Source organism: Labrus mixtus, chromosome 4 (assembly GCF_963584025.1).
Source record: "Labrus mixtus chromosome 4, fLabMix1.1, whole genome shotgun sequence".
NCBI lineage: Eukaryota > Metazoa > Chordata > Actinopteri > Labriformes > Labridae > Labrus > Labrus mixtus.
The window spans coordinates 26,921,684-26,945,127 of record NC_083615.1 but is presented as its reverse complement, the minus strand read 5'-3'; the positions used below and the strand labels follow the sequence as shown (position 1 = coordinate 26,945,127).

General features: G+C 41.0%; 1 protein-coding gene across 1 annotated transcript; it reads right to left on the bottom strand.

Annotated features, from left to right (window-relative positions):
* Positions 1-423: 423 nt before the first annotated feature.
* On the bottom strand, positions 424-23,444 carry cracr2aa (calcium release activated channel regulator 2Aa). Its single transcript, XM_061036697.1, has 18 exons — positions 23,287-23,444; positions 18,556-18,950; positions 15,321-15,432; positions 15,055-15,244; positions 13,044-13,190; positions 12,658-12,748; positions 12,433-12,528; positions 10,568-10,755; positions 10,263-10,334; positions 9,420-9,465; positions 9,162-9,250; positions 8,761-9,076; positions 7,718-7,850; positions 5,396-5,477; positions 4,786-4,900; positions 4,544-4,645; positions 4,155-4,231; positions 424-2,909 (listed from the first exon to the last, which is right to left on the bottom strand). The coding sequence occupies exons 2-18, from the start codon at positions 18,760-18,762 to the stop codon at positions 2,822-2,824; spliced, it is 2,151 nt and encodes a 716-aa protein (XP_060892680.1). The 5' UTR covers positions 18,763-18,950; positions 23,287-23,444; the 3' UTR covers positions 424-2,821.

The following is a 23,444-nucleotide window of genomic DNA, read 5'->3' as shown; positions in this document are numbered from 1 at the left end:
GCTAAAGCTCTTTTTAACAATCAGCAGAACATGTATCATAGAGAGTGGCGCCTGCTGGTACGAAGAAGCAACACGGTGTTATCATTTATATATTCTGAAAAGTCAAGAATACACCACAACTCTGATGATTCATTTAGGACTGTTGATACTTAGACGAGGTCAGGAATCATTTCACAGTGACAGCTTTAAGGAATATGGCTCTGCTCGATTAAACACAGACCTAGTTCACGTTGCAGTTTGTAAGTGAAACTTGAATCATTGGCATGTTAGTTCCTCATGTTTTATCTTTTGAAACATCTATTGAATAAGTTGTGTCACATGTTGTCATGTCAACATTAAAACCTGAATAAACAGAAAAGTCCAAAAGTATTTCTTTTTTCATTTCTATGAACCAGAAACAGAAGACACGGTGAAGTCCTGTACAGATGATAATAACATAACAAGTTTCTTTATTTTAAAGTATTTACATGTTTACATACATACATACAGAAAGTCAAGTGCAAAACTCCACACCACAAAGGGTTAAATCTGAACTTTTTAACAAGGATTTAAGATGTTAGGAAACAGTGATAACTACACACCTCTCCTGAGGGAACAAATGATCTGATGGCTCCACATTTTACTGACTCAAGCATCTTTCTGAGCCCAATGTGGTTATCTTACACAAAATAAAGTGATCAAATATGATACAGTCTTAGTTTGGGTTCACAGCAACACACTTACATTTTATGTAATCTAAGGATGATCATATTTAAAGGATCAATCAGTAAGATGTGTAGTGAGTGAAATGATAAAGTGAGCTTACTATATGATCAGACATTAAGGAAACATGCTATGTTGAAGTGCTGGCTTCTCTGACAACAATGCAGCAGCCAGTATGTCCTCCTTCTAACTTTAGATTCTGCTCCTGAATGCTCTGGATTTGTTTGGACCAGAGAAGGTAGGCGGTTTTAAGACATCCCCACATGGCCGTTTTGGACGCCCCTCGGTTTACCAAATATGATACAGAGCTGGCTAAACACTGAAGCTTCAGTGTCCACCACATGGCAACCTGCATGAGCATCGACTCTAGAGAGGAGGGGGTGGGGGGGAGACAGCTCTCTCTGATGTTTAGAATTTAGACCGCAGTACCCATGTTAAGCACTAGGTTTCAGAGTTACATATTGCTCCTTTAAGTTTTGATCACCCTTAAAAAAAATGGACTGTTGTGTGATGGTCCAGGACATCAAACCCCAAAATCCATTTACATTTGCAGTTGTGACATGACAACACAAGGGAAAGGTTCGGGGAGGGTTTATACTTAAACTTAATGAAAACACTCTGTCTTCCTACCTAATAATAACAAAAACACATTACTGCATATCTCTAATTATTTATCTAACTCATAATGTCTTATTTTAAACACTTGAATAAAACTTGGCACTGACACAGATTTAGAGGACCTGAAATGAATCCTTTCTGTTTTAAACTTCATTGAGTCTGTTGAGTGAAAAATAAAGAGTGTATACATTTCCCTCCCCAATAAATAAACCAAAAAACACAACTGGTGCAGATTTTACAATGTTACAAATCAAATGTAACGTACAAAGAACAAGTAACCAAACACTTGTAAAATATAGTTCAATTAAATAAAACATCTCAGCAACAAAAACAACATTTGAAGTTAAATCATTTCAGGGGCTTTTGCAGAAATTTTGTTAGCGAGTGATCTAAACAGAAGAACAGGTGTTTGTTTTTACACCCGGTGAAGAAACAAACACACCGAGACCAGATCCTGCACCGCCGCCTCTCAGCCCTGACCATCAAATCATCTTCTATCACCCAAATTTAAAAACAACAAAACTTTAAGGTACAGTCAGTAGCTTTTTCCTAAAATGTGAAATAGAGACTTATTATTTTATTTTATTTCTGGACTTGGAGCTGGTGTGTTTCCTCCAGCCAATGACAGTGCAGCAGGTGAGTTTAGGAGTGGGAATGTGACGGGCTCAGACATTTGGGCAAAGAAGAGAAAATGTTATCACAGTGACGAGAAACACCAAGTGGATTAAGCTCGTTCTAAAAACGAGAGTGAACCTTGTGTTGGCTTTTACCCGTGGACGTGGAGTTGGTCTGCTTCCTGTTGGACAGGCAGGTGACAAACACCAGAGGTTAGCTTGTGCTAGCGTGCGGTAGCTTGCAGTGTAGGTACAAGCAGTAAACGTACACACTACGTCCTGCAGGGAGTGAGAGCTTCTGGGGGGATGAGCCCAGTTTGAATGTTGTGTTTACAAACTGCAACAAACATTTCTACTAACTCTACCTTTAAATGATAACTGCAAGGCATTTTGGGTGTTCATTAAAGTCGACATTTGTTCATGTTTTAGTGTCTACATTGTGCACATATTCAAAAATGGAACTACACAGCTAAAATAACACTGAATCTGAATACAAACAGTTAAAAGCCCACATGTGACAGAGACTCTTCCTCTGTAAGTGAAAAAAAACCGCCAAGCTACAGTCGGACTTTTAAAATATCAAAGAATGACTCCAGAGATACTCAGTTTGACTTGGATTTGATCAGCTGTACATTATTATTATTATTATTCTACTTCATACTCATAAAATGACAAACAGTGAATAGCTTGTGTCTTAAACAGCTGACAGTAGTGAAACATCAGAAACAGCCGACACAGTGCTGACCCTGGTGTTGGTCCGCCCTCAGTGCTACGAGGTGGAAGACTGCGTGAGAAGCCGTTGTGCTGACAGTCAATAAAATGTGCTCATGTTGTGTATCTCTGTAAAGGGTAGTGCTACTCCGTGCTTTTTGTTTGCTGTTTATCTGTTAGCAGCAGGATTTCTTCTTCTCTGAAGAGCTGCTTACCAGCTGCACCGTCTTATCCTTCTCTCTGTCCTCTTGCTCTTTAAGGATTCTGAGAGAAATAAAGATGCAGAGACAAATTCACTCCGTGCTTTGAGCTAATAAAAAAAAACTGTGCACATGCTTCAGCTGTGCTCTGTCTTTTTATTTCACACGGGGGGGGGGGATTAGTTGGAAAACCTCCCTGCTTGTTTGTCATGTTTATGTGTATTAAATGCTGTTTGGCTGCATTCTCACAGCACCGAGCATCCACCGGAGTGGATTTATAAAGTCACATCAAACTCTGGTGTTGCAAATGTACTGTACGCAGCATTACAGCGTGGCTAGACCACACAACAACAGCCAGAAGATTGGTGACATTTCAAGCAGTTCAAAGCTCTAGAAACATATAAAAATAAATAAAAACAACAATTGTGAAGCTAACTGATGTAAAGAACATTTAAAGATCACATATTCTCCTCATCAACCAGTTTAAATAAGTCTCAGAGCTCCTCAAAACATGTGTGTGAAGTGTCTTGTTGTAAATCCACTCTGATCCTGTATTTGATCTATAAACCCCTCTATTTCAGCCCTGCTCAGAACAGACTGTTTCTGTGTCTGTACCTTTAAATATGTAAATGAGCTTTGTCTGACCACGCCCCCTCTCTGGAAGAGCTTTTGTGTCTTGGTCTTGCTCGCTCCATGTCCTATTGTTTACGGTGAGAAGGCAGACTCAGAGGGCAGAACAAACACCTAGCTGTGGGAGTGTCACCCACCTGGGGGATGGGTTACTGCCCTTTGTGATGTCATGAAGTAAAAATCTCCAAACGGCCTGTTTGAGCACATATTTTCTGAAAAGGGGAGCAGGCAAAAGACGGGGAGGATGGAATTTTCTCATCATTGGGCGTATGTAGACTGACTAGAGACACATATTAGTGTTAGAGAAACATGGTTAGGCGTATTTTGCATAATATGTGACCTTTAAATAACAAGAAAGTTTAGACTTCTGCCGACAGGTTGTTGTTGGGCAGAATCTAACAGATACCTGAGGTCATTTGTCCCATCAGCTTTTGGGTTTTTAAAGAAGCTGTAGGCATTGTTGCCTGTACACTTTGACTAATAGACTGTTGGTCTTTGTTTCTCTTATCTCACTCACGTCCATCATGATGATATCCATTGTAGTTATGTTTTATATGTATGTAATTATGTCTTTGTGCTGTTTTTAGGATGTGTGTTTCCTGTATGAACCTCTGTTGCCAACCAAATTGCCCCTCGGAGACGATAAAGACTTTCCAATCCAATCCAATATATCACTTACCTGGCTAAATGCACCATGGACTCCACCACATTGTGCCCGGAGCAGGCGCTGCACTCATAGAAACTAATTTGGCCGTCCTGAAAGAAAGGTAAGAGATGATGATGATAATAATGAGGAAGCTGATGATGATGATGATGGCTGTTATCAACACAACAAACAGTCTGTGAATCTGAGCCTTCATCATCATCTTCATCTCTAACGGCTGAGGAAGAAAAGTCAATTCTAATCTGTGCTTAAAAAAAAGAAAGAGACATTTTTCATGTAACACTATTGATTCACACGGTCACTATGGAAACCACAGTATACACCAGGGACGACAGGAATCCAAAACACAAAGAAAAGAAACTCTACTTTCTGAACCGTGACACTAGCAGACAAACAGTGCACACCTTGGCTAGTCTTTCTCCCACTCTTCTCTGAACTTCTCGCTCGCCCTCTTTGTCCGTTTTGTTTGCCAAGAGCATGATGGGAATGTCCTCGCCTGCACTCTCCTGTGGAAGAAGAAAATTAAAGAGTACAGACTCAGAGAAACTAGAACTAAGAGAAATCAGCTAACATAGTTAGCACCCAACTTGTATTCACCTTCTACTGTCTTTATTACTAAAGTAAAGTTTGACTGTTACTGCCGTACCTTTACACTCGTCAGCCACTGTCTGACGGCCGTGAAACTCTGCTCGGCCGTGATGTCATACATCACGACCACACCGTCAGCCTTACGGAAGAACTGTTTGGTGATGCTCCGATACCTGCAGCAGCAACAAGAGGAAGAGGAGGAGGAGGAGGAGGAGGAAGAGGAAGAGCAGGAGGAGGAGGAGGAGGAGGGGGAGGAAGAGCAAGAGCAGGAGGAGGACGAGGAGGAGGAGGAAGAGCAGGAGGAGGACGAGGAGGAAGAGGAGGATCAGGAGGAGGAGGATGAGGAGGACAAGGGGGAGGAGGGGGAGAAGGACGAGGAGGAGGAGGACGAAGAGGATCAGGAGGAGGTCGAGGAAGTGGAGGAGGAGGAGGAGGGTCAATTTCACATACAGGTTACAAGTCCTTTTAAACGCCCTTGTGGCTTTTGTCTGACGCAAGACAAACGTTTCAATACAAAATAAAATCACAACTAAGAAACTTTACGTTATGATGGCGTACAGAGTATAGTCATAGAGAAGTGGCCCCGGAGATCTCTGACAGAAGACAAGAGGTGTAACGGTCCAACAAAGACTCTTTTTAAATGTGATCAAAATCTCTCCATGTCTCACCTCTCCTGTCCTGCTGTGTCCCACAACTGCAGCGCCACCTGGCTGCTATCCACGGTAATCGTCTTCACACTGTAATCTATACCTGCAGAAACAGAGAACAAAATGTTGCTCAGCACTTTTTATTTTCATCATTAGTTATTGTAAAGTGTTCAAACACCAGGACACATGAATGTACAAAGATGTCAATCTATGAAAAGGTGTAAATCTAAACACTGATCAGAGTCTAAAGTCACTTTTTTTATGTGAATGTGTGGATAGGAAAATATGCTCAGCTCAGCCTGAAACTGTAACATGTTACATGATTGTGCTTTGTGAAACTTCAAACCTTTAAAAAAAAATAACTGGACAAAATGATTTCTGAAGGCTTCACAGAACAACCTTGACAGAAGTCTGACTATTTATTTTTTCTTCTGTGCAGCACGTCCTCATAAAATCTTACAACAGCCGTGTGCTTTAAAGAACGTTTTAGTGGATTTATTTTCTACACAAGTTCTCTTGTGAATTTCTTTTCACTTTATTCTTAATTTAAAAAGAGGACAAGTATTTGAAGCTGTTCCCTGTGACCCTGCATGGAGTATTATTAACTATAAACAGTTATGGAAATATCTTGAAAAACTCCTGATAGTTCCAGGAGGAGCTGTATGTGTGAACGCAAACTGAAAATTCCTAATGAGCTGATGTGAGAACGCAGCAGGATATTCTCTGGATAATTCAGCTCGAGCCAATAGGAGGGGGGAGTGATGTTTATATCCTGTGACTGCTGCACGGTGCATAAAGTGTCTGCACACGACCACTACGATCTCCGCGCACATAATTAAACGGCTACATTAAGTTCTATGTTCTTCTCCACTCTTTAGTTCATATTATGATTCCGTTCAACTACAAGTAGCATTGATATAAAGGCAAATATTTTCATTATAGCGTCATGTAGCGGACTCTGTAGCTTAGTCTGCTTCTTCCCCTTCATTTTATTACGTCACGTCTTACCTCGGGAGTCCCCCCGCCCCCCCTCGTGTCTGACAGGGAAAGTCCCCAGCTGTGAGAAGCATATGTGAACAGCCAGGTCAGGAGAATATCCGGAGCAGTCCTCCTGAAATCATCTAGATATTTTCAGGAGGGTATAACGGCTTATGAATCATTATTGGCATCAAGTTTTTTGGACCTCCCTGTAGTCTCAGTGATGTAAAAGAAGGACACTGCTGCTTCTTTGAATGTCTCATTTCACTTTAACAAACTCTCAGACAGCTCAGCTGACGAGTCCAAAGTAATATCCACCTTATGACATCACACATTGACCTTTGTTACCGTTCCTTTGAGCTGTTTGACCTCAGTTTGGGATCCCTAACCACTTCCTGTTTCTGTGCTTAACTTCATGTCCTAACCTTCACTCTACCAGAAGGGCCTTACTGTATTTCAAAATAAAAGCAGGGTTGAATTCAAACAGCAAGTAAAGTACTCTCAGCTTAAAACAGTACACAATTTCAAAATAAAAGCCTAACTTTTCATTTTAAAATACATGCAATTTAAAAAGTGATTTTAAATCATTTAATAGTATTCATTTACTTACACTCTGCTTTATATGATCAATAATTGTTTTTCTCTTCTGTTTGTTATTTTGTGTATTTATTGTTCTCTTCTAACTCTCATCATCACATGCATTAATTCTGTAAACTTTCCCTTCATTAGGCCGTACTCCATCAGGCTCAAAACCATAACCCTCGACATTTTGTGCACAATCTAATTATCTTGTGCCCTTGTGATAATTTCTTTGCAGTTTATATCTGTGTGCATCACACTTACATACATACACACAATTGCATACACACAAGTGTATCACACTTCATTATGTTGTGCACTCAGTTGCCTTGAATGCACAAGTTATCATCTCACTCTCACGTTTTCCTATAATGTAATTATATTGTCTTCAAAGGAATAATAACTTGCTTGCACAATTTCTGAAACTCAACCTTCAGCGGCTCTGTACGCTTCTGTTCTGAGTATCAGGAAACTTCATAATTTACATTATTGTGACTCAAACTGTTCATTGAAAGGACAACTATTTAAAGAGACTCATGAAAACATGAAGTACAAAAGCTCGGCCAGAGCACATGCCCATATATGGTCTGTACTTTGACTGCTGCCTAGTGCCTGTAGTCTCACTGAGGAACAATTCTCACATTTTATTGTTAAAACCAGAAACTACCTTTGAGTGCTCTGTAAGCAAACACTTTAAGCCCTGAGATAAACCACAGGGCTGGGCGTGTTGCTGTCTTAGCTCACAGGGACTAAAGTGTGTGTTTGCTTTACAGTTGTCTCACATACCCACAGTGGCCAAGGTGCCAGGGTGGAAACTGTCGTCACAAAACCGCCTAAGAAGAGACGTCTTCCCTACACTGGAGTTCCCCACCAGGACAATCTTAAAGAGGCGGTCGGGCGGTGACGGACCTCCCTCCTCCTGCAGAAAGAAATCTCATTATGGTCATAGATTTATTGCTTTCTTCATTTGAACACATAAATACAAGTACAGCTCATTAAAACTACAGAAGAATAACAAGAATGGAGAGTAAAGCTAACGTTTGTGTGTATTGTAACAGGAGAAGGATGAAGTCTACACTTCCCATTGTCTACTACTCAAGAACCTTTACTATGTTAACACCATATGGACTATAATGACTCTTTTTAAAACCCTAATATCCGCCTATGTAGATAGCAGAACATGAGGCGCTTGGGGCTTAGTGGTTGGTGTGTGCTCAACAAGTGCAGAGACTGTAGTCCTCCAAGTGGGCGGCCCCAGTTTGAATTTGCATAACATCTGAACAGCTACTAACACCCTTCCTCACCTTTTTTTTAATATATATATATATTTTTGGGGGGGCTTTTTGTGCCTTTATTGGAGAGCTAGGATAGTGGATAGAGTCGGAAACAAGGGAGAGAGTCAGACTCGAACCTGGACCGTCTGCATGAAGGACTACAGCCTCTGTACATGGAGAGCAAGCACTAACCACTGTACAACCAGCGACACCTCACCTCTTTACCTTCAGTAAAAAAAATTTGTGTATATTTTATTAAAGAGTATCATCGTTGTGATCTCTTTTTCAGACACAGACCCCGCTACAAATCCACCAAACAGATTGTAATTCACTGAAACTGTTCATTGTTATTTTTGGTAAAACACTGATTTAGACAAGCTCATTGGATCTCTCTTTAAATAATGTATCACTAGGAGGACCTGTTTTTGTGTCAGGGAGGCTACAGCAGAGTAATAAATAATGATATGTGAGAAATAATAACATGTCTCCCTCCTATACAAGTCTTCGTCCATCCTGTTTCCTTGAAAGTAAATCATCCAATATCCGCTTGCTTACACTTATGCTGGTCTCTTTGCCAACAGGCTGACCCCTCGGAGACGTCGGGGTTTCACTTTTCTCTCCGTGCTTGACGGAGGATGCACCCGGGTAGATATCACTCATCATCAGGTCTATTTTCTCGTCCTCTCCAGAGGCGTCCTCTCCTTCACTGCACTCCTGGAGCGGGCTTTGGGCCTGACAGTCCATCTGGAGTAAATGCGGGAGGTGGTCCTCCTCGATGGAGATGATCCTTTGGAGGTGTCCTCTGGTCCCGCACGACCCATTGGTCAGGATCTGTCTCCCTAAGCTCCTGGTCAGCTCCTCCTCATCCTCACTGCAGAGAGGAAATGTAATGATGGCCCTCACTGGACAAGGTTTCATCGACTTTGCATGTGAAGTGTAGCTCTGTGAGTCTTTACCTTTTGAAGATGTTTGTATTTGAATGTTTCACAGCATTGATTGAAGGCTTCGGCTGCATTCCCGCTGTCGGCTTTGAATTCTTGGGTTGCTGCAGAATTAAACATGATGGGATGGTTTTTGACATCAGTGAAGCTTCAGAGCTTAATGTAAATGTTGCACTAGTCATACTTGGCCTGACTGAATCCTTTACCAAGCAGGAGCAGACAAAATTAAAAAATATATCATAAATGAATTTTGATAAAGTATAGGGCACACACCTGATAACACATGTCCTTTTCATCACGTAAATGTTTGTTCATTTCCCTGAAAAACAACAAGACAACGAGACATAAAGAACCAGATGTCTTGTAATAAAACCTTTAAGATGAACCACTCTAAAGATGTGAATCACTGACAGAGATATTATTCTAAATAAGAGCTTGATGAGTAATTCAGTTATATTTATTTTTTCTCATTTGAAAAGGAACAGTGTTCAGTCAGTGTTGATCAACATTCAGACAAATGTAAAGGCATTCACCAGAAGGCTCATTTTCATCGGCATCCGTTAGTTCTAATTAAATTTTGTCTTAAAGGTCACATGTTATGTAAAATCCTCTTCACCATGTTTCTCTAACTCTAATATGTGTCTCTAGTCTGTCTACAAACCCCCCAATGATGAGAAAAGTCCATCCTCTCTGTCTTTTACCTGCTCCACTTTTCAGAAAATGTGTGCTCAAACAGGCCGTTTGGAGATTTTCCCTTCATGACATCACAAAGGGCAGTAACCCCTCCCCCAGGTGGGAGACACTCCCACAGCTAGGTGTTTGTTCTGCCCTCTGAGTCTGCCTTCTCACCGTAAACAATTACTTGTGACAAAAACTGCACACCAGTGGTATGTTCTTTCTACCCAAATGAGACAAAAATAGTGTTTAGATGAAGAAATGTATTAACGAAAAAAGACGCTTTTTTTTTTTTCATTGAGTATTGACTTTCAATATTCCAGTTGCTGGAAAGGAACTTGAGGAATCTCTGATTTCACATCATAAAACTTAACCCCTAAAGGCTTGTTAATTAATTATGTAGTTGTTTTGTGTTTGTTTTTCTCTTCTCTTGATCCAAACCTCAAAAGGTCCAACTGTTTGAGGAGGCCCGCTCGCTCCCGCTGCAGTCCCTCTGTCAGTCTGTAGATTTCCCTGTGAAGAACAACCATGAATCCATTAAAACAAACACTTTAGAACTTAAAAAGCAAAGTATTTGCTGTGGTTAAACTTAACCAAATACTGAACAGCAACATGAGTTCTTAGTATGAGAGTGAAGGCATTTCTCTCCCTGTGTGCTCTCTTTAAGAAACAGCTTCTGAAACATTATTGGGAGTATATCCTTAAAAATGTGCAATAAATCAGTTTTGAATACTGTTCAAACTCACATCTCCTTGTCCTCATGGAGCTGTGTGGACTGCTCCTGCAGCAGACTCAGCTGGTCCTGAGCTAACATCAGCTCCTGGCTGGTGAGCTCCAGCTCCCGTGCTAACTCGTCATTGGTCTGTTTCAGCTTCACGTTCTCCACCTTGGTCACATGCTGTTCACTGTGAAGGTCGTGACACTGACTCTCCAGCTGGAGTCAGAGAGACAGACGGAAAAGTCACAGAAATCACAGTGAAGAGATTTAACATAAAGTATTTCATATCGTGATAAATATTACTTTTCAAACTGGCTATGATGTGTTCAGGGTCGCAGAGGCCTACCTTTGTTCCAAAATCCCTTTAATGCGATTAATACTGAGCACAACTTCAGGAAATGCTTTTAAAGCCGTGCCTGACTGTGAACGGGACACTTGTTAAACAGCTGACGTATTAATTAGAAATGCTCCGAGCTGTGAGGAGAAGAAGTTCTTGTCGGCGTGAGCAGAATACATTTCCGTTCACTAATTAGCCTTTAAAGCTTGAATGTCAGTCTGTAAATGGAGGTGAAACAGAACCTATTAACATCCATCAGTACACAATCACAACAACAAGACGAGCTGCTGCTGCAGGAGAAGAAGAAGAAGCTCAGTGGAGAAGTACTGATTAGCTCGTATTAATGAAGCTGACAAATCAGAGACTCCGTATAACTGAGTGTTAAAGGAGGTTACTCCTGCTGCTGTCGGCTTTTTCATATGAGCTCAAGCAACAACTTTGTTTGGACATCCATATATTTCTTTTATTTCATATTTTATATTCTTTTCTCCATACAGTGTACACTTGTGTAACACATGGTATCAAAAAGGTATTAACAATTCTTAATTCTTAAAGGTGTAGAATTCTGTAGAATCTGTAGAATTTTTACACTAAAATATTAAATTAATTAAAAATGGACTAAACCTATTTTGTAAACAACTTTTATTTTTAAAATATGAAATAATGGAGTTTCAAACATGCAATTTAGTGATTTTAAATCATTTAATAGTATTAATTTACTTACACTCTGCTTATATTATCAATAATTGTTTTTCTCTTCTGTTTGTTATTTTGTGTATTTATTGTTCTCTTCTAACTCTCATCATCACATGCATTCATTCTGTAAACTTTCCCTTCATTAGGCCGTTCTCCATCAAGCTCATAACCCTCGACATCTTGTGCACAATATAATTATCTTTAGGGAACAAGTAGGTTCATAAATTGTGTTCACAATCAAATTAACTTGTGCCCTCATGATAATTATTTGCACAGTAAACCTATGTTGTATATATTTTTGTTGAGTACTTATATTACATTACATTATTAATATTTCCAACAGTTATCAAAGCCAGAGAAATCTCAAATTTTATAAATTTAACTGCCCGTGTCTTTCAAGGCGGCCACCATGACAGAGCCCCCATGTTTATCGTTGCCATGGAAACACCAGATGTTAACGTCAAAGACCGCTGCAGTGGAGCTGCTACTGAAAGCTGCTGTACTGATGCTGTGATAAAAAACGTAATGTAAATTAAACTCGGATACATTAGCTTATCGGTAAACATAATCTCGTTCTCAGGTCAGTTTCGCCTGGTCGTCTTGACTACGGTCACTGTGGAGCTCTTTTCATCGGGGGTGGAGTAGCAGAGAGAACTCCCGTGATTCCCTGACAGACTCAATGTCTTCTTTTGTTTTGATTGAGCACCCCATGGTGGTGGAAAATACCTACTCTGCGTTTAATGCTTTTTCTGTGTAATGATCTCATCAAGTTGTTCTTTTGTTACTGATTGGTGCCTGAACGAGTGAGGACGTGTTTTTGCAGGACTCTGGACACAGAACTGTGAAATCCTTTCACTCACCCTCCTCTGTTTCTGAAAGAGCTGATCCAGCTCCTTCTCCTTACAGGACAGCTGCAGCTCCAGATCCTGACTGCGAGACAGAAAGCGCTCATAGTCCTTTAACGCAGGGACCAAAGATGGGGACAACATATGAAAGGTGATCAGCTGGACAAAGATCAACAGTGTTTGATCAAATTACCAAGAAGAATTAAAAAAACATGTTTGTCTTCACTGACATGTGTGTACCTGCAGCACGATCCTGTCCTTTTCATTTTTGATTTGTTGCTCCATTTCTTCGTAAAGCCGCTGGATCTCATCATCGTGTGTAGCTGCTCTCCTGTATGGAGGAAATCTTTTGTTTACAGTTCATTACTTACAATAAGCAGGCTGATGCTTTCCGTTAAGTAACATTACAGTGCCCATTCATACTGTATGCTGTAAGGAACTGCAGCTGAATGTATTATTCAAATGCATTCATCTACTACATACAAACAGCGTCTTTAAAGAAGAAGCACAGACTAATGATCGGCCAGATTCTCCTAATTTGAGGCCTCAGAGCATAAAAAAAACCTCATAACTTATGCAAAATCTACTTTAACTTAAAATCGAGTAAAAAGATGTCTCCCCCTGACCTTTTCAGGGCGCTCTCCATCTCTCTCTTCTCCTGGTTGGCCTCTATGATCTGTGATGTCACTCTGGCCAGGAAGTCCTCAAAGTTGGTTAAAAGGTGAGGTTCATCCCGCCGCAGCTGAGCCCACAAACTGCGCACCTCAGCAGGACTGATGGGACAGAGAGAAGCCAAGGTGTTTAAGGACACTTATGGTCCAGAGGTTCATGGGAGGGATTTACTTTTCTTATTCAAGAGATTGCCATTTATAGGAACTCTGTGTGATCGATTTGATTGTTTACAGTCCAAGGTGGCTTCAGGAGGACATGATGTTCTTTCCTTTGATAAATCCATAGAACCAAAGCAATCAGAAGTTTAAGGTTTTAAAGTCTGCAACACATGCACAGGACACTCAAAACAGAGTGATCAAAGTCTTTAAATATTAATTTATATCTGCTGGGATGACAGATAAGTCTTTATTATGTGCACACTAGAAACAATGTTACGTGGCTGCAAGCTTTTATAAAGTCCTTACAAATCCTTGTTAGAGTTTTCTTCCTCTCAGGTCGACATCAATATGTGTCAGTGCTGCACAGACTGATCGGATGTGAAACGTCACCCTGATGGACAGAGGCCAATAGGATGTGTAAATCTGGCCTCCGCCTCCACCACTGTTCACTTTTATTGAGCTGGAGTTGTTTGTTAAAGGTGAGTCTAGTCATGCATCATTAGATCCTGTCATCAGATGTCTTTCTGTCTGTCAGAGAAATGTCCAAACAGTCCTCAGCTACAGTTACTATAGAGACACCACTGCACAGACGGTAAACAAGACTCTTTTGGAGAATTAAAGAAAGCTTCGCCTTTTGGATCCAGTAGATGTCGCCCTTGAACACCAGCATTAAACCAAAACAAACTGCTGTTTGGCCACACCTCCTCCATACTGAATCCTTCGCTCTCCTCCAGCAGCACACCTCCAACCCCTCTCCACTCGAGTTCATACGAAGGAGTTATCAAATAGAATGTACCATTATTTAGCACCATTAAGAGCAAGAGGCGGACACAATTGTCTTTTGTTCGAGCTACAATCGCCTGTGTCCTGCATTGTTGTGTTAGAGGGCTAATGTTAGCACACTTTGGTTAGCTTGTAGCTTCACATTGCATGTAAATGTACACGGAATGACCGTGATCTAAAAACTCTTACATGACATCCAAATAATCAGTGAGTATGTTCTTCTTCTTCTCTCTAGTCCTTGACTAAATCAGCTTTTATACACAAGGGGAGGAGCTGGCCGTCCCGTCCATGTAAACACAGCTCTGACAACAACACAGCCAGCCGGACTCAAGCTTTTCACTCATTGCAGACAGTCATGACTCAGAGAGACATTTACAAAAAAAACAAAAAACTAAAGTTTGCTGCATGTGCACTTATCAGTGGGTTATATAGACTTAATCACTGCTGTATTCACTAATCTGCAAGGTCAATCTGCAAAATTGTAACTTTAAAAAAGGCCCAAGGATTGAGCCCTGGGGAACTCCAATTGATACTGTTAATTCAAAGTATGGCTGGTTGCTTTATCCACATTTGTCCTTAATAAATATGCATATTAAGGTCTTATTTCTGATTGCTTGCATGCACGGAGGACAAAAAAATTAAAGTTTACTGCATATTTTAAAAAAAATTAAAAAGAGAGAGTGACATTTACACAGGATATACTTAATTACTGCTGTATTTATGTGTAAAATGTTGCACGTTCTTCCTTTAAAGTGTGAGTGTTGGTATTGAAACTTTATGTTAAAACATTTTCTATCAAACACACTTCACCTTTCAGCAGCCCACAAACAAGAGAGACGGCAGAGATTGTTCAGAGAGAAAGCACAGGAACAGCTCTGCTTGAGTGGAAAGTCTAATTTCAGGCTAGGTCACTGAAAGGTTCCGCGGTGTGTAAGACTTCATGTAGGTGTTGACAAAGTGGGAAAAGATATGAAGTAGACCTAACTTTCCTGGCATCAGAAGCAAACACACATTTAGAACTCACTCTTCAAAGACACTGTTGGCTCCGAGGTTCTCCATCAGCATGCTAAAGTGTTTCTCCTCTTCATCTTCGTCTCCTCTTGCCGGACTCTCCTCCCACTGGCTCTGGTACAGGACCTCTGCGGGACTTTTACCTGGGTTTTTCTCCCCCATATCTTCATCTACGGAAACCTTCTGGCCGAATAAAAATTCACCTGGAAGAATAAAGAAGTGCACGATCAGAACGTGAGACTGCGCTCACTGTACTGTTTTAACGGACTGAAAACGTACTGAAGCCGGAGGAGAACTCGTCGAGGGTGAGGAATCCATTGCCGTCAGAATCGAGAGTATCAAACACCTTCTCCAGTTCCTCCGCACTGAGAGGGAGCCCGCTGTTCAGCCTCTACTCAAAAACACACAAAACACAGCTGCTACTGGCAAGAACAAAGACTCAAGGCCATTAACTCAACAGTAGCTATAACAACTGCTGCTGAGGGTCATAGACAGTACAATGACACAAACATATTAAGTAGTCAGAAATAGACCCAATTAGCCCTAATAACACAGGATGTCAGTCACATGCTAAATAAGCCCTTTGTCATTCTTATTTTAACACTTCACCCAGAACTCTTAGACAGGCATGGTCACCGCAGTCTTTCTGAACATAAAGATCTGTATGCAGGAACAGGAAATGTAAGTCTGAGAACAATATTAAGTTAACAGTATGATTATGTAAAACACACCACGTTTCTCTAACACTCATATGTGTCCCTAGTCTGTCAACAAACCCCCCAATGATGAGAAAAGTCCATCCTCTCCATCTTTTGCCTGCTCGACTTTTCAGAAAATGTGTGCTCAAACAGGCCGTTTGGAGATTTTCCCTTCATGACATCACAAAGGGCAGTAACCCCTCCCCCAGGTGGGTGACACTCCCACAGCTAGGTGTTTGTTCTGCCCTCTGAGTATGCTTGCTCACTGTAAACAATAAAGCATGGAGCGAGAAAGACCACGCCAATCAAGCCCTTCCAGAGAGGGGGCGTGGTCAGACACAGCTCATTTACATTTAAAGCTACAGACACAGAAACAGTCTGTTCTGAGCAGGGCTGAAATAGAGGGGTTTATAGGCATGATCAAATACAGGATCAGAGTGGATTTACAACAAGAAACAAGAAGACTTCTGGAAGTTTAATGTAAGAATGTATGATCTCAATAAAAGATCAATGTTGACATTATACACACAAGTCAGGGTCTGGTGGCTTTCATTTCTAGAAAGTTCCTTAATTGTAACATTTATAAACAGTAATGAAGGCAGCCTTTGTAAACCTGGCGTAACACTGAAAATGTGTCAGACACCCATCATCATCGTCGGCCACACGGTGCTTCACACTCACAGAGTTAAACACATGAACAGCTGGGGTCTTCCCACTGCTGCAGCACTCTTTAATGTTTGTACTCTGTGCAGCTTTACTGGCACAGATGTTTGTTCATGTTTGATTTTCAGGAGCCCTTAAAAGATTATTTCAAGCACCCTCGGAAATTAAAATAACAGGAGAAGAGTGATGGTTATTTGTAGAGGAGGAGACACTTTCATCGATTGGGGCTTCGCAGCACATTAGTAGTGGCTGGAGGCCTTAACCCTCATGCATCACTATGGACATTTTTGTCCATTTGGTCAAATTTTACCTCTTCATCTGGCCATCATTTTGTCTGTGTTAGTGCATATGGCACCATTTTTTTAAGAAAGACTCTCTCGACAACTTTTGGAATGCACATTTAAATTTTTTTAATAGATCAATAGAACACTTGGAAACAAATTAACTACCCTCTTTAGTCACTAAGGACAAAAAACTGCTATAAAAATAGAACAGATTCATATTTTTTTCTACTTTTTTCTGCATACATCTGTTAAACAACTTCAGCCCTGCTCAAAACTATCAAACATTCAATCATTTTTAGGAATTTAACCCTTTAAATGCCAGTTTGATTACTTGATGTCACTGTTGTTTATTATGAAAAAAAACACACAAGGAATATTTGATTTAGTTATGATTTAGCTTGTTAGCATGTGTTGGTTTGGTGATTCTAAGTGTGTGTGTGTGTGTGTGAGTTAGAGAATTGACGGTGTATTTGAACCGTGCATATGAAACAACTTAAATACATATTTGATTTCTACTCTGTCCTGATTAACTCGTACAGTGTGAGATATTGTCAGTTTTGGTTGTGCGTAGTAGTCTATTCAGTTGTACTGTGACCTGAGACACAGACACTGAAACAGATTTAAAAAAACGATATTGAAAATAGTCAATCATCCTGCTGATGGTGTCGTTGGATTTTGTAGGTCATATAGAGGCTGTAGTGTTATTTTCAGCCTGCTTCATAACTCCTCAAGAGCTTTAGGGTTAATGTTTATGTACACTTCCATTGTTTGTTGCAAGAAGAGGAAAACTTTTGACAAAAGAGTTTATACAAAATGGACATGACAGTGAGCTCCTCCAAAGAAAACCGTCTGACCATGACAGAAGCTGCCGGACCATTGAGAAAAAAACAACACAGCCACACCTCTGTTGGCAGCTTATGTTTTTTATGCAATGTTTACACGGCTGCAAATGTTGACTGAGGCCGCCCAGACAATCCAGGGGAGGGACGGCTCCTGTGAATCAGCTGTTCTTGTAAAGAGTGTTATCTGGGCTCAACATATCCCACATGTCAGCAAACAGAAGAACTGTAAAGCCAGCGTGTTTGTGGTCATGGTGTCAAACTCACACTTCAACTGTAAGGATAGAGTGAAATGTTGTGAGTAAAAACTTGATGTAAGCGAAGCCAGTGGTTTGATAACAGTTGAGAGATGTCTGGAAAGTGTCACACTAATTATTTACACTATCAGGTGCTGCTTTCAGGTACAGATGGACGTCTTTAGCACAGATGGTCTATTTAAAAAAAAACAGAGACCTCAAAGAATGGACCTCTGTCCTTCTCGCTGTCTAATTTCCAATCCATTATCATAAACAGCAGATCAAAGTGTATTTATGCTGCGAGCGAGAGCCTACAAGTGCTTCATCAAAGGATTAGCCGTGGCTGGGACCAACATCCGAGGGCCGAGTGAATCTGCACAATAATGCGAGTGGAGGGGTTACATGACAAAGCTTCTGCGGGGCTCTCTGTGACTCAGTCTCTTTTATGCCCTGTTGAATACGGTGCACATGTTCTATCCATGTCCTGCCGAGACTCATTAAGGAGCCCGTAGACTGTCCCTCTGTAATGTACTCATTCAGTTTCAATGAGGGGGTTTTCATCTCCAGAAAAGGTGAAAATATGAAAGTGGGGACAAAATTGTTCCTATCAGTGAAGATACTTTGTCTATAAGAAGTCACTGAGAGCAGTTAAAGTGAGTCACAGTGTGTTTCAATAATTATCAGGCACTTAAATGTAACATTTTCCAACATTAAATCACTGAAGTTCTTTGATTCAGTAACTTTCATGTAGCAGTGCTTCGTTTTGTTCTGATTTGAAATCTCAGCAAACTCACCTGCATGTCCCGTCGGGTGATGAAGCCCTTATTCTCGATGTCACACATCTGGAAGAACTCGTGGGTTTTCTCCACAACTGTACTTTGTCCCACATCCTCCTCCTCCTCGCATATGCCCTCCTCTTTGTCCTTCCCATGCCTTTCCCATGCAGCCGGGGCCACCGCGGTGGTCGTGGCGGTACCACACGCAGAAGCAAAAGCCGCCATGGTATTTGTGAGTCTGTTGATCTGAGAGCGTTTTCAGGCGTCCTTCACATGAGCCAGGTGCACAGAGAGGTGTGGAGGAAAGAGATCCTGGAGGAGTGGGAGCTCCACGCTGCTCCACATCAGAGGCTCTCACACATGTCGCCGATTGTCATCTCTTAGCAACCAGCTCTTTAATAAGTCGATGAAACCTAGGAGAGAGGCAGAGAGGAGAGAGTCTTCAGTTTGAACATGAACAGCCCTTTGCAACATTAAACAAGTAAGAAATATTATTCAAAAAGTAGGTCCTGCTTCAACAACATGTCACTGAACAAACACTCTAGAAAAGGGAGATGTGTTTTGACCTCATGAATGGAAAGAACAAAATAAATGTTACCATCTTTAGTGCTTAAATCTCAATTACACATGCATGATGAAGAATTAAGAGACTTGTTATAATTTATTTTTCATTCTCAGCTCTCACTGTCTCACTTTGAAGACGTTCAGACTGAACTGTAAGAAGTGTCCTCAAATAGTCTCCATGACGATGCTGAGAAGAAATGGAACAGCTCCTTGATCAAAAGTACAACTCTTACACTTCATTTTGAAAGATTTAATTTGAAAAACCTGACAGCTGTTGCTGCTTCTTGTTTGTATGTGAAGCCAGCACTATGCAATGCACTTCCAGGTTTATGACAGCTTTGTGTACCCTTACTCATACTACCAACAACAACAATAACATTATTAGATATGATGTAAAAATACCAGAATCAGTATCGGTACAGGAATCGGATCAGAAAAAAAGTAGATCGGTGCATCTCTAGTTACGATGCAACTGACTGAACTCAACTTTATTCATACAGCACCTTTCATATGACTACAGTTTAAACTGTTGAGAAGAGATTAAAAAAAAACATTAAACAGTTGTAATTCAATAAACAGTGTATTTTTTAAGTCTCTAATTTCCTCTTAATACAAAGAGTGTTTTGTTTTCATTTGTAGTTTTGAATGTTTATTATTCTTCTCTTCCACAAACTATCACTCTGATTAAATAAAGTAGTAAACGGTGATACCGTGTGCTGAATACCTACACCTGCTGCTTCCTCCTCTGCTTCAGAGACTAATTTTATCTGACAACTGATCACGAAACTGACAGAAAGTTGTGTGACAATGAGGAGGGTGATGTCTGCCTGTTAATATTGACTCATGTAACTCACTCGGAGGATGGTTTCATGCATACTTCACTATGTGCACTGGTTTGGAAGAGTGCCTAGAACATCAGACTGTGTGTGTGTGTGTGTGTGTGTGTGTGTGTGTGTGTGTGTGTGTGTGTGTGTGTGTGTGTGTGTGTGTGTGTGTGTGTGTGTGTGTGTGTGTGTGTGTGTGTGTGTGTTGACCCATGCAAATCTAGACATGCTGTACTGGTATAAGACAGACAGGAAACACAGATATGCATGTAGGCAGGTAGAAGGTCAGCGGCCAACACAGAGTCTGACATAACGCGCACAAACACACGCACACACACAGGTAGAAGTATAACTTGTTTTTTTTACTCAAAGAGGCTGTTGCTGCTGCACTTGGTCCTGCCAAAGCCTGCAGAATAAGGGCACAGAAGAGGACAGCTGCTCTGCATAATAATAGTGATAAAATGGCCACTAGGGGGCACTGTTTTGGATTTACGTGAGCAGCGATGCCACGTAGCCTCTGTGTTAAAGGTCCCATATTATGCTTTTTCTGGTTTTATATGCTCTTTAGTGTGTTTTCCAAGTGTCCTGTGCATATTTAGGCACATCTATGTGCAAAAATTCAAAGTCCGCGGAAACGCGGCTTCTCCTACGTCCTCCTGTTAGCTGTAGCATTAGCTGCATGTAACGCTCGGTTCTAGGTCCCCCTCGATAAAAATTTGTCAGTCCGACGTCATTGTCAGTGTGAGATCACTGATCTAAGCCCATTGGCTCGTTGTGGCAAGCCCAGCAGCTCATGTTGAAATTTCCGAGACGCGTGCTGAGCAACTGACCAATAACGACAGAGCGGATCAGCAGACCAATCAGAGCAGACTTGGCCCACGTGGGGTCTAACAGTGTGGGCTCAACAGAGTGCAGCTGACGGACTCAGAGCGTAGAGGGAGCAAGGAGGAGCAGTACATGAAAACAGACACTTTTTTCGGACTTTAGCTATTGTGAACGTACAAAAGTAGGTACATAGATTAAATATACGAACCCCAAAAAGGGCAGAATATGGGCTCTTTAAATCCTCTGAAGCCATCAGCTGAAAATATCTGGACAGTTTTATCCCGGTTAGCCTGAAAGTCAGACTTTTGGGGGGGGGGGGGGGGGGTTTGGCCTTTAAGTACGTCGGGTACTCGCCCTGTCCTTGCATCATCAGGTTCTGTGACACAACATCTTCGGATACAGTGATGGTCTGGGCCACGAGGGACACAGCCACTCCTGCCACCACTGACATTCATGTGGTGATATAAGCCTGTCCATATATGATCAGCAAAGGGTTTTGAATTCTCCATTTTTTTTGCAATGTGTCATGCTTCAAGTCTAAACATTGTGCAACACAATACAAGCATGACAAACCTCACGAGTAAAGTCACAAACCACAGTGAGTAACAGTCGAAGCTGAAGCATGAGAGAGGAAGTAAGAAAAGGAACTAAGATGAATTTGTATTGGGAAAGAGTGATGTCGTGTTTTTGTCTTCAGGCACAAGATAATACATAATATACTGTCTTATCTACACAGACCGTCCTGTTGGCCACAAGCCATAGACAGGTTTATGACTCCTCTGTTGAAGCTTGGTGAGTGCGTTCAGACAGGTGGCCAGTGTGACACATGAATGTGAAGTTCAAACACATCTGGCACATGATGATTTCACACTTAATTGCTCAAACTTAGTCAATAAATTGCAATCAATTAAAAGTTAAGGGAGTGAATTTACTTGAGCTAACTGCTTTGCATACAGTTCCCTTATCAGCTTCAGTGTTGGACATGTAGCAGCTGTCAGAGCTTCAGCACTTACAACCGGCTGCATGCACAACATGTTCAAGCTCAATCAAAAGCTGTGTTTAAAGTTGGCTTGCACAATATGAAAATCATATGTGCAATAATAACACTGTAATGGGGTAATGATATGAAGTGTAACAAATGACTATTAAAGAAGAATGTGATTGTTTTTTGGGTATCTTATGCCTAGAGATAGGACAGTCACATTCTACAATTCACTTAGCAGACGCTTTTATCCAAAGCGACGTACATCAGACATATAGAATTGGAGATCAGGGATAGAGAGAGTGGGGAATGACATGCAGGAAAGGAGCCACAGGTCGGATTCAAACCCGGGCTGCCCGCTTGGAGGTCTACAGTCTCCGTACAAAAGGCATGCACAAACCAATCGGGTAGCGGCACCCCTTAATCCTCTTTTTTAAACCAGAGGGGGCTATCTGGTTTTGGATTCTCTTTTTCAATGTCAGCCAAACTTATCTGTGTCACTTTTTATAAAGAAAAAGTATACAGTGTAGTACTCGTAACTATACTATACTTTTTCTTCATAGCTATAAGTATACTTTCTTAATTTAGAAGTTTTGTAGATATGACTTCAAAATTAAAAAGTGTTACCTACATCTATAAAGAAAAAGAAGGAAAAGGAATATATCAAAGAATTGAAATAAAATAATCATATTTATGCAGATTGCATCTAATTTCTTTGTTAAATTGGAAAACTGCTAAAAAAAAAAGTGATACAATTATATCTTTGACCCAGCATCATGATATGTGAGTTGAGTTCATCTTTACATCCCTATGTCTCTCGATGTCAAAAGACTCTGGGCTATTGAAGAGACACAGTGTAAGCTTTGTAGCACGCTGCCATCTGCTTCTGGTTTTTGTTTTCTTACATCTTAAAGTAATATCTTTAAAACTGGAAGAAAATATAGACCTCATGTTTTCTGATCTCTCTAAAAAAGGCTCCAGGCTGTTGAAGTCACTGATTTCACCTTGGAAAGTTTATGAGGAACACAACTACAAGAGGCCCCCCTCCCCGTCTATGTTCATGTTCAAAGTTTGAATTTGACTCTACTTCCTGCGCAGAGGTCATGGCCATAACCACAAACACTCGCAGTGAAACATCAGTCTCCTGCAGCAGCTAAGAGGTAGGAGCCACTGAAGAAATTAACAGTTACATGTCGAGTAAAGAGAAGAGATGATTTTAATACATGAACAAAAACAATGCTACTAGAAGAAGCGATGATTGTGGTGAGGTCGTGAACACACGTGTTCATTTCCTTCACAATGGGCACACTTCTTTTATTGTCAAACTTCCTGTAGACAAACCCTCTTTGACACCTAGTGCGTGAGTAAACCTCTCACTTTAACTAAAGTAACTTCAGTTTTAAAGAGCTGTGAAGTGAACACCCAGCAGACAGCTGGTGGTTACCGTGAAGCTAACAGCAGCAGTTAATCAGCAGACAGGTCGGTCAGGTGAAATAAACGCTACAGGTGCAGTTAGCAGACTTTTAGGGGATAAAAGTTAGAGACGTAGCCTACCTGTGAATGAAATGTGAAGTCCAGGTTGGAGGAGTTCATTGACTTCTTCTGTGTCGGCTTTCTTCTTTTCATATGTCGAAACTAACTGTTTAGGAAGTCTTGAACGGTGTGAGTGCAGGAATGTGGTTGAACACTGACGGGGCAAACTTTGTGGGAGG